This window comes from Scomber japonicus, chromosome 5 (genome assembly GCF_027409825.1).
Source record: "Scomber japonicus isolate fScoJap1 chromosome 5, fScoJap1.pri, whole genome shotgun sequence".
Classification (NCBI taxonomy): Eukaryota; Metazoa; Chordata; class Actinopteri; order Scombriformes; family Scombridae; genus Scomber; species Scomber japonicus.
The window spans coordinates 22,961,692-22,974,030 of record NC_070582.1 but is presented as its reverse complement, the minus strand read 5'-3'; the positions used below and the strand labels follow the sequence as shown (position 1 = coordinate 22,974,030).

Below are 12,339 nucleotides of genomic sequence, written 5' to 3'. Positions count from 1 at the left end.
CTAGTATTTTACAATTTGAACACAATAAAAATCTCTCATGAACCCCACTATGGAAAATGGTGTAGATGTGAAATGTAGGACAGTGAGAAATAAAACAAAAGCTTTCCCAGTGCTGTCACAGAGTTACACACAGCACAGACTGCACTTTGTCAATTTTATCATATATGATGTGACAGTTTAACTCCTATTTCTTTGAAGTTCAGAATCATACACAGTATTTCCTCAAGGGGAGCAAAATAACAACTATTAACGGATGAAGGTGTAGTGCAGCCATGACTCCAGCAGGTGGAGCCAGCATACAAGATCAGTCTAGCAGGATGAGCTAGTCTTAGTCCAGTGCTTCAGTAAGCCAAAGCAGCCTCTTCGTCCCCGCTGATTCTCCTCAGCAGGTCAATGCTGTGGACTGTCCTGGCCTCAAGCGGCCCTGCAGCCTGGTCCTTCAGTCTCTCAGTTCTATATATCAACAGTCTTCAAGAGAACCCCTACAGCTGGTCCGACTCCTCTCTGGAGTTCGAACTCGGCTGCGTGCCCGAAGCCACAGTTCTGGGTGTGGGCTGGCTCAAAGGATCTTGTGTGGCCTCGTACTGAGGCAGCTCACCCTCTGAAGGAAGGTCCCCATCTGGGAGGTAAGGAGGAGGAGGGAGATCAAACCAGGGAGGCCGGCTTGGGAAGAAGAGAGACAGACAGAAACAGACAGAGGAAGAATATGATGTCAGGATCATGAGCTATGCCAAAAGGACTGTTCAATTCATATTTTTGACTTGGTTTAGCTGCTCTAGCACAGCTCTAAAAAGAAGCTGGTGAGAATGAACAAATTGGACGATCATTCTCTACATATATTAGTATCATTGTGCATTTGATCAAGTAATTTGAACTAATTTCTCATTTTTCTTTTTTGTAATATATGATCAACATTTGAAAAGACATTGACTATAATCTGTGTTTTGTTTTATAAGAACTGGCTTCATGGCATTAGAGCATTTATCAGTTGTGCATTACCAATAAAATTAGAAGAGAGACACTGACTGAAATTTCAGTTTTATTATGTTGTGTTATAATGCTATATTAAATTAGATTATACTTTGCTGGAGAGACTTTACGTATCACTATTTCTTCTTAATTCTATTCTTCATATTTTGGTTTAATCATTACTTACAGCTGAATTCCAACTTTATGGCTATACACACAAGGTTACACATTTCTATACAGCTGTTAGAATCATTAGTCCTTTCACCTGACATCCAGAACAGCTTGTGAGTATGATGGAGGTGAGTCCATGGAGAGTCCGGAGGGATACAGGGCCCCAGACAGCAGCTGCAGCGCCTGAGGAGTTGAACTGTACTGGGCGGCTGTGGTGGGGGAACCGGGGGATATACCTGGACCTCCAGGATGGACGTGGCCTCGGTCCAAGATGACCAAACGGGACAGAAGCAGGGGCTGGTGGTGATGGTGGTGATGCAGGCTTCCTCTTACGCCTCTGGGCAGCAGAACGCTCCGTTTCCTCTGGTGATGGAGCACCAAGGCCAGCAATGCCACCACCAAGACGAAGATGACGGCACTGCCAATGACAGCATAAGTGATGCTTGGGTAGTACCGCAGACGATAGTCCAGTGTCACATAGTTCTGCCCAGGAGCTTCTGTGAAGAAAGAAGAAAAAACACATGAAGAGTTAACTGAGGAGGGACAAAGTAATAAAGATGTAGGAGGCTGGGCAAAATGAGAAATAAGAGGTGGTGACGGACACACAGAGGAGGATGAGGGAAGGAAGGATGTAGAGGAAGAGGAGGGGAACAATTTAAGCATGGATAAGGGAATAAGAGGTTGACGAAACAGGAGGGTGAGCTCTGGAGTTGCAGAGCCAGGGGAATGAAAGAGAGTGAGGAAGACGGGCATGAATATCAAGCAGTAAATTGTTTTCAGGTTCATTTTGAAATGTGTTATATCTGGTTGAACAGAGGCAGCCTCTGTTGGAGATGAGAGCTGTACATAATAAGCAGCAGTACTTGCAGAGCTAAGAATTCCCAGAGACAAGGAGAACAAATGGAGCCTCATGTATAGTACAGAGGCTACTTTCGAGGCCCTAGTTCAAAAGCAGGGACCCCAAACTCTTCATTATGAAGACAGAGAAAGCACAGAGAGGCTAAATAATTCTTTGTGAGGCCAAAAACAGCTTACAGCATTTTTAGATAAAACACGACTCAAGTTGCTTGGCATTGTAGATGAGAGAAGGCAGAGGAACACCAGCGGCTGTCACAGATTACCATGTTGTGTGGAAGAGGCTGTCTGCACACTACTTAGGAGTTCAAGGAACTCAACGTTTGTGATGAGAGCCATGGCCAGTAGTGAGAAACGCAGAGCAGTCAACCCCCTGTCTCAAATGAGGAGAGGGACTACTGTAATGGCAGAGAGCAAGGCAGCTTATTATTCCAGATGGGATGAGGGAATAGCACTTAAACATTTCCGCTGACTGATATTACAATGTGAGAATTTCAATCAGGCATTCGGGGTGAGGCTCATGTATATGGTGTTTCGGCCACTTAGCGACAGACAGTACTGTCTGCTGGTAAGCAGAGTCAGTGAGGGAGAGCAAGTGGAAGGTATCCTATTTATTATGGAGCCACAGTCAGGCTGCGCTAATGAGGAATGAGCTACATAAAAGTATTTTACAGTTGCTGTATCAGTTCAAATTACACTAATGCCTCAGGGGGCTGTAAACATCAAACCTCTGTGTGCCTCATAAAGAGCTCAAAACACTCATTGGAAGACTTTCTATGTTCTGTGTTCAAGGTTTTTGTGAATTAATGCCTAATATGAACTGAAATCTCTGTCTCCTTAGCCATCATGCTGACATCTGAGGATATTGCTTAGATCTTTGCCAAGAAATGACCATTATGATATATCTTGGGGTTGAATCAATAGTACGAAAATGCTTCCATCTGTTAGGATTACATTGAATCCCCTGAAACTGCACAGCAGGCAGGCCTTTTTGGAGCTTTCTGATGTATTTAAGGCTTATATGGACTTACAGGCTCTTGGGGGATATTGTGTTTAGTACAGGGCTAGAGATTTCACCCACATGTACAAGCTAGAGCAACAGGGGCCCAGATAATGAAACATATGTGCAGAACTCCACAGAAAGTTAACTGGTGCGAACTGTTATACTGGGTCAAAGGTCCAATTCACATCAATATCACCAACTAAAATGTCCATGAAAGGAAACCCTCTCTCCGTCTGATTCCTATTTTTATGAAGTGGAATTCAAATCATGCACTGATAGAGGTCACAATGTGTACTTTAAGGAATAGTTGGACAATACTGAAAATACACTTATTCACTTTCTTGCCAAGAATTAGATGAGAAACCTGATATGTTTCTGACATGCACTAAATCTAAGCCTACAGCCAGCAGCCTTTTATCTTAGCTTAGCATAAAGACTGGAATTGCTCTAGCTATATAGTCTGGCTCTTGGGAAGGAAACCATATAAGTGTTTTCCTCGAAATGGGGAAAAAAAAATAGGAAAAAAGAGGGTTATCATTACAGTTTTTTCATTTTGTTCTTCCCGGCACCATGCTGCATGTTTCCTCTGTCTACCTGACCTTGAAGGCCTAGGGGAGTCTTTAGTAGTAGTAGTGTGTGTGTGTGTGTGTGTGTGTGTGCTAACATACTGCTGAATTCTCAACAACAACCAGCCTGGCATACAGCCTATTAATGTACCAGTGTGTAGTCAGGGGCCCCATGCCTTAATTAAATCTAATCTAATTCAGATGCTCCACCCACCCGCTGTCCCAACCAGGCACCAGCCAATAAAACAAGACCTCTCGACCCCTCCCTTGTGATTTAAAATTGGCCAGTCCTTCACGCTACCAATTAATTATGGACTGGACTCTCAGCAGAGAAAGGCCAAAACAAAGAAGAATTATATCCATAATTACCTAGTAACAAAAGCCCAAATAAAGAGATCCCACCACTGCCACCCTACGCTGCCTATCAGGTTTCAGTGCAGTCCTCTGGGAGCAGAGAGAAACACACACAAAAGGAACTCATAATGCTGTAACATTAACAATGGAAGCCTATTTGGTACATTAGCGATGGAGGCCTGAAAGGCTGTTTCAAATCACACAGGAGATGAAAAGAGAGAAAGAGAAAGAGACTGAAGCTGCCTCTTTTTCTATCAGGGGAGAGAGAGGTCCTGTGTGTGTTTACCCCCCCCACCCCCCAACTGTGTGTGTGATGGAGCTCTGCATTTTGTGTTTCAGCCCATTTCATGCTCTTAGATGTAGTTATGGCACAAAGAAAGGTGTGATCATCCCAGGCAAAGATAGGTGAGAGGGTCTCACAGTAACACAGGTAATTCACATGTAAAAGAGAGGAGTCCTAATCAGATACTAATGCCTCTACATGAAATCACCTGATAGATTTGTAGACATGCCCTTTGATAGCAGTACTCGGGATGGTTATTGTTAGCTTCTAACTGTAAATTTCATTTCTGTGAAGAATGGATTCACACATCAAAGACCTGGATAGCTGAGCTAGGACCAGATGTTGTTGCCCGCTGACTGAACTCCCTTCTGTGCAATATGCTCACACGCCATACTTGTTCATTTGTGGTTAAACTGTATGCTGCTAACTGTTTATTGTTTATTTGCACACTAACAGCACCTGGAGCACTTTTTGTATGGTAATTCAGGATTATATAGTGTATTGTACTTTATGATAATTTTGACCTTCTTTTTTGTTTTAATATTGTTTTAATATGAGGGAGTTTCGTTGTAAGTTTGTTGGGTTGTCATCTTGCAAAGCAGAACAATCAGAATAAAGCTAATGTTTAAAAAGGGGGGACAGCTGCACACTCATAACTCATAACTCAGGAGAAATGTTTTTCTATTAAAATCATATTGGACATATTGCCTTCTTCAAGATTAAAGCCAGTGATAATTGAACATATGTCACACTGTGCATCATATATATTTTACAACAGATGATTCACATTAACAAACTTATGGGACACTATACTGGCTTTCATCACCCAAATCTCTTGTGATTGGTGCGCTCACACCATAAGGACTGAAACATGCCTGATCCTCCTAGCAGCTCTGACTGTGTTCCACGTTGTACCCAATTTTATTTGATGGAACTGTCATGATCAAAGTTGGACATCAAAGTTCACTAGAGGCTTTCCTTTCTTGTCAAACTTGACATGAAAGGCTCGAGTACATTTGTGTACGAGCTGCTCAGACACTGCTGACCTCAGAGAGGGCAGAGTTAAGTGACAGTAGCTTTCCTACAAGCTCAATTTCATATCTTTCATTTCCTGTTTGACATTATAAAAATATTTCAGTTGCATACTCTTGAAGGGATAAATATTTTGTGTCTGCACTTTAATAACCTTGCCCAACAACATTGTGCCCTTTACAGGTTGCCTATACTGCATTCATAAACTAATAAACCTTCTATATGTGAAGGCTTGAGGGGAGATGGAGAATGTGAGGTGCAGCCTTTCAACTCTGCCACTTTAATTACATCAGAGTGCCTTCTCTCCACATCTCTCCATCTTATACTATTCCCTCATCTCCCCTGCCACTCCTGGTGCCTTTTGTTTCCCCCCTTGTTTCTCCTCTAATGCCTCCCTCTCCCCTTCGCTCAGCTTTGTGCTTTCCAGAGCTCTTTCCTCTACTCTACACCCTCTATTCTGCTCTGCTTCCCTCTTGTTGGTAATTTACTCTCATAGAGATGACATGTACCATGCCTTTATGATATACAACTGCACTCATGCTAGATTATGCACTCAATAAAATGCTTATCAACAGCAAAAAAAAACCAACAACAACAAATTCCTCTTTCAGTCTTTCTCCACTTTCACAATCCCACCCTGTTCCCTCGTTCACTGGCTTTTCTGTCTATACTATTGTAACACTCTCTCTCTCTTTCCTCTCTCTCTTTTTGCATTTCATTATCTCCTGCCTGCATCAATCTTATTACCACGGGCCCTGCATGAGAGGAGAGAATTATAGGGACATAGAGAGGTCATAGACAGCACAACAGTGGACAGAGGAGAGGAGTTGAAAGAGGACAGAGACAGGAACAGATGTGGATGTTTCCACAGGGAGAGGGGAAGGACATAAGCGTAGTGTCTTTTGAAGTATCGTGGGCGTACATCTCATCTCATCTGCTATAGACTAAGAGAATTCTCCACCCATGCTGCTCCAACTAGCCTTAAATTACAACAGGCAGACTCAAACAGATCCCCTGCTGTTTGCCTTCAGTATCAGAAACACACTATTTTTGCCTGGTTCCCTTTTTGTTCTGCTTTTGTCTACATCTTTATGCCATCCTTTCAAAAACTAGCTAACAATCCTCATTTTATTTGACAGTTCTTTTCTTCTTATCTTCTATTTTACTGAGAGAAATAAACAGAACTAAAAAACAATACTGGGGTTATCAGGGGGGTAGGCTTAATGGAGTAAGGTCATACAAAGTAAAAACTGCAAATGAACTAATATCATCAGCATGTCCATGTTTTAAAGAAATGCAAAAGATATAGAGGTATTTGAGATAAAGTAGTAGCCATAGTTTGTCCACCACAGAACATTTATAAGTTAATTGTAAAATGCACTGCAATGTCCATATTGCTGGTTACAATTCTTTAACAGCAAAATCAAAGGGATCTCTCAGTGAGGCCGTGCTCATGTAGGTACTTTGACCTTAATACTAATGCTATGCTCATGTTGACAAGGCTAATACTCTGCAAGTATAATATTTACTTTGTTAATCTGCAGTATCTACTAAGTAGAGCTGAGACTAATGGGATGTCAGTATTTTGCAGACCAGATGATGGCGCCACCAAACTGATTACAACTCATCCTGAGGGGGACATGAATGTCTGTACCAAATTTCATGCCAACCAATAGTTTCACTAAAACACGAACATGCCAACCTCATGGTCACTAGAGGAAAATTGAGAGCATTACTAAAATCATAAGGATCCATCACCTGGGAACCATGAATGTCTGTACAAAATTTAGAGGAGTAGATCTTTTTCATGATAAGTGAAATCCTTGACCTGCTGGTAGTACTAGAGCAGAAGTCAGAGGACCTCCAAAGTCAGTAGGATTCATCCTCTGGGGACCATGAATGTGTGTAAAGTCTGCCCTACAGTTGTTATAGATATCTATATTAATAATATATATTTTAGTCTGGATCAAAGTGGTCACAGACTGGCATTGCCATTTATAGAGCCATGCCACTAAAATGTCTTCAAACTGAGAAGAGCTAAACATTTTAGGTATTGTCTTTTTGAAAATCAATACAATCTCAAATAACCCAACTGTCTACATGACAAAATCAAAATCATTGTATTCAAGTACAGAATTATGGAAACCTGTGTTCCTTTAGATCCTTATTTGGAAAATACCATTTTATCAACCACAAGATCGACATTGTGGCACAGACCAAGAGCAATATGTAAGGAAGCTTGCACATAAATAGTTCTTAGCGGACATTAAATGAAAACAGAAATCCATAGAGAGATGCTACAGCAAGATAAGACAGAATACTGGTGCATAGATAAATACCCACAAACAGTACACTGTATACAGCTACTGAAGCAAAGTGAGGGCCAACGTTAATGAACAATAGGCTGTTGAGCATGTAGTGATTAAAACAAGCTCTGAAGCCCTCCTTTGTCCATTTTTAATAAAACTACACTGCAGTTCAGCTGTGGACATGCCGTTGGGTTGCTGAGATACAAGCTGCTTGTTTTTTTGGTTTTTCTTAAATGAAGCTTGTTCCTTTATCCTGATTCGCTACTTGCCACTGAATGTGCTAACTAAGAACTGTCAGAGTACGCTCATCAGAGGATGAATGAGTGAAATAAAATGAAAAGAAATCGGGCGAATAAAAGACTCCACATATCTTAATTGCCACACTTAAAACACCTCTGAATAAAGGGAATGGAGATATTTCCCTCCCTCTAGCTCATTCCTGAGGGGAAAGATAGGGGCTGCACAGATGTGCTGTACTTTCCCTACGCACAGAAGACTCATTTCACATTCACAAAGTGCCATCTTTAAAAGGAGCCCAAAGTGGGGGGAAAAAAGTAATCATCCCCTGGCTCCAGCATTCCAGGGTTTGCTGCTACGTGTTGGGTACGGCTGTCTTCAGCTGATAGAGGTTGGTCACAGCAGTGCTTTCCCTCATTGCAGAGTCACTTTGTCTGACGCTAATTACAGGTGTGGGGCTGCTGGATAATTTGGCAGCTCTGTTGCCACAGTTACACCCACAACGACTGAGTAATAAAATGAGGCGCATAACCAGTGACAGGTTCGGCCAGCTCGTGGCTCAACAGATTAAGTCTGGTATGAGTGAAGGGACCATAAAGAGAGGAGAGAGGAGAACCACTAGGGGGCAGACAGTTCACATGTTTATCTAGCCACATGAAAACACCCACACACGCACACACACGCACACACACACACACACACACTGCATGCATGTACTGGGTTGAGGGGTGTGCTGGGGAGGGGGCACCATCTGGCTTCAAACATAAACACAAAACAGGGTTACACATGAGCAATTAACATACAGTCCCACACACACAATGCATGCAGGCACATATGTTCATGAGCATACCTGAAGTTCATCAGAAATACAGATCAAACACACGCACGCACCCACACACAGGATGCTTTCAGAAACTCGCATGAGTTGAAAACATCTATACAAACAAAATCCCAGAAATCCTTTCATCCTGGTCCAGAGTGAGCTAACTAAACCCATGCCACATGGTGGAGAAATCTGAAAAAAATGGGGAGGAGAAGGTACAAACAGCAACTTGTGGGCTGTTTGGTGCACTCATGCTTTTACTCTCTTCAGACTCCACAACTCGCAGAGTGGAATCTACAGGGTGAAAAACAAACTCTTAAAAGTGACTGCTGTGGCTACGGTTGCAATAAACTTTGCTAAAAAGGATTATAAAACTCAAACTATCCCACTTTTACTGTCTTTCTGACCCAATTTACACCTGCTATTAAACTAAAGTCTGCATCTGGAATATAACACAATCCACTGCATTTACTACTTGTGATTCTATTGCTTTCCTGTTGTCTGCATTCTTCCTGCACAGGGATTTGCTCACATTTGTTACACACGCTCAAAGTACGCGAGCAGGTGGAGAGGTAGAGGGTTCCTCAGCAAAAAACATGGCAGCTAAGGTGATGTTATTGAACAGAGTATACTTTTTCTTTTTTTTCTGAAAAAAAACAAGTTGGTTTTGCAGCAGCTGCAAATGTTTCAGTGTTTTCTCGTTGACTTTGGAGATCAGAATTGTCCTTTTTCGGTAGATTATCTTGGCTGGTAGCAGAGCCTACAGTGCTTTTACACTGTCTCATGCAATCCCATCACTGTGCAAGCAAGATCAACTTCAGAGGTGGTCTGTTTGATTCAATCACATGCTGATAGTGTTCATGTGCATCAGCACCTTCCATTAACATACCATTTTCTTTATCTAGATAAGTCATCCAGATATAGATCAAACTTTAATTCCACGCATAAATGGGATCCATGTCCCCCCTCCTCCCAGCTCATGTTTTCACTATTGCACTCGAGATATATGGTGTTTGTTTGTCTGCTGTATCTTACAGATGAAACATGTCTGCTCAGGCAACACTGATAAATGGCTTTTGATATGAGTATCCCTGCTTAGAACCTGTGCTCCAGTGAAATATATTTTATCAAGCAGAGACCTGGAAACACTTGTTGTTAGACCAAGCACTGTACAGGTCCTCTCACTGAGGACATTGGATTTTTCATTAGGTGGCTGCATAACACAATGCACAGTATCTGCAGTAAATTAAATACTTCATTGCTCTGACTTATGCTCATGGCCAAAGCCTTTTTATGCAACTGTTTTCATGGAACCAATGGTTGCATATCACAATACATGTCTGGTTGTAAATTTAGCACTTTCATAGATTGGAAGTACAGTAGCTTGCAGAGAGGCCGACAGGAAACAGGGAGACAGACGGGAATGACCTGCAGCATAGGTACTTGGCCAGATGCGAACCAGGGACACTGCCTTTACGTGGCATGTGCTTTAACCACTCGATTACCAAAGAACTCCTTTCATAGATATTTTTACCTTCTATTCTCTTGAGCAATTTAGGGCTTGTACCCTTTACCAGACCTGCCTACATGTTTTCCCAAGTTTCTCCTGTATTTCACCCTCTCACCTGCTGTGCTCCTGTTTTATTGTTACTCCCGGGAAACTCTGATAATTTGCACAGCCCACAATTTTTTTTAGGAATAATCGTCATACACAGAGATCCATACATTTTGTATATACCTCTCATGTTACTCAAGCCGCCAGATTGTCTATACACCATAATCTACACATACAGCATACAATTTCAACCTATATCTGTCACCACAGCCTGATTCAAGAGGCGCGTGCAAGGCTGCTGTCTACGCAGTCTTTCCTCGCCTCCATGTATTTTTAAATCTAAATGTTCCCAGGTATGCCTTTACTTTAGTTTCAACCTTGTCTGCGGTTATGTGTTATTGTGTTTATAAATCCTTGCTGCCAACAAACGTCCCCCTGGTGAGACATGAAAGATTGACTGAAAGCTGCTCTGCCAAGCCACGTTGGGAAGTAAAGCATGCTCTGCCACAGGACTGTTCCAGATCCCTTTGGCATCCTTGTATTAATATTCATATCCCATGCTGTCACCCTGTTCCTGTTGCTGTGCCCTGTCATGTACTATATGTCTGTTCTTGTTAGCATACGAAGACAAAAGAAGGAATTAACGGGGAAGGCTGTGTGTGTGTGTGTGTGTGTGTGTGTGTGTGTGTTTGTGTGTTTGTATGAGGGAGAAAGGACAAAGCGAAATGCCACAATATTTTTGTACAAATACCTTGATATTGATATTGCGACAATATTCATCCCTAAAATATTGAGTGTAGGGATGAGTATTGGTGCTTTCACAAAATCAGTATCCGAAATCTTAGACAATATCTAGTCTCATATCAATTACGATATCAATATCGATATACTGCCTACCAGACCCAGTGTGAGAGTGTGTACTTATGTATGTGCCTGCCATTATTACCTTTATGGTTTCTTTGAAGAGAGCAGTAAAAGTGACTGTATATTTGTATTGTGTTTGCATGTATCTTTGTCTGTCGTGGTGCACTCCTGTCCTTCTGTCTGTCTGTACATTTAAAGTGTGTGTATGTGTGTGCACGTGTGTAGAGCGCTTTGGGGAAGGGAGGTTTTCATGCTTCATCGGACCTCTATTTGCCTGTCCTGTAATAACTTGTCCGCTCCATTGCTTGCCACTATCAGACCCCCAAACCCCAACCACCAACCCCCCATGACACTCCGTCGCAGCTTACAGTGGGCGGCCAGAGGACGGGGGAGAGGTGGGTTACAGTTAATGGATGACTTTCACATCTGCAGAACAGCCACAGAGAAGGAGGAGAAGGAGGAGGAGGAGGAGAAGGAGGAGGAGGAGGAGGAGGAGGAAGAAGAGGAGACTGGAGGGACAGATGGGAATGACATGGCAGAGAGTTGAAGGGAAGGTCAAAGAAGACAAGTGACTGATAAATTTAAGGAGCAGCTATAGTATGTGAAAATGGTTGGATGATGACTGTAAAACAATAAAGAGCAAGGTTGGGGTTAAGAAAATACTAAAGCTGATTAAATGATGCTGTAGTTGAGTACTGAGTACTTCAAATAACATATCACACTGATCTGACAATGCAAACAACAGCTACTGCTTTACTATAATGCTGATGATGATGCTGATGATGACCATAGTTGGGTTTTTAATTTCAGTATGTCATCACTATGTGGGTACAATGTAGCTAGCTGATACACATACATCATTATTGGTTCATATTAACAGTGGACGATAGTGGACAGGTGAATATACTGTATGTATAAGGACAGTGAATGCATCTACATTGAATATTGTATGTTAACTGTCTACTAAATGTCATATATTTGGTAAATAGTTTAGTTCAAGTACTTTTTTCAGAATTTTTGGAGGGAGGGTGAGAAGGGATGAAGGAATGTTAACTGTTGAAATAGTTAATACACCAGTGTCTAATACACCTTATCTAAAGCTTATGTGTTGCTGTAAAGAATTGCGGCTTAAATCCATATTGTCTTCCAAGACTGCGTATTATGATATGATATATGAGCTACAATTAACTAATTTGTTGGTACATGGTAATAGTATCTTAGCCATACAATATCAGCATCTTCTTACTGCCTGTTATTACTGAAGCAATTATGCCTTCAATGGAGAGGAATATGGAGGCAAGGGAGGAAGCAATGCAGC

The 12,339-nt window shown here is 41.9% G+C and overlaps 1 protein-coding gene across 1 annotated transcript in view; it reads right to left on the bottom strand.

The window, feature by feature from the left end:
- Positions 1-251: 251 nt before the first annotated feature.
- Positions 252-12,339, bottom strand: part of ldlrad3 (low density lipoprotein receptor class A domain containing 3) — an 87,673-nt gene continuing 75,585 nt past the window's right edge. The window contains exons 5-6 of the mRNA XM_053319677.1: positions 1,235-1,637; positions 252-663 (exon numbers count right to left, since the gene is read on the bottom strand). Coding sequence (XP_053175652.1) covers positions 483-663; positions 1,235-1,637 — 584 coding nt within the window. The 3' untranslated portion in view covers positions 252-482. The remainder of the gene's footprint in view (positions 664-1,234; positions 1,638-12,339) is intronic.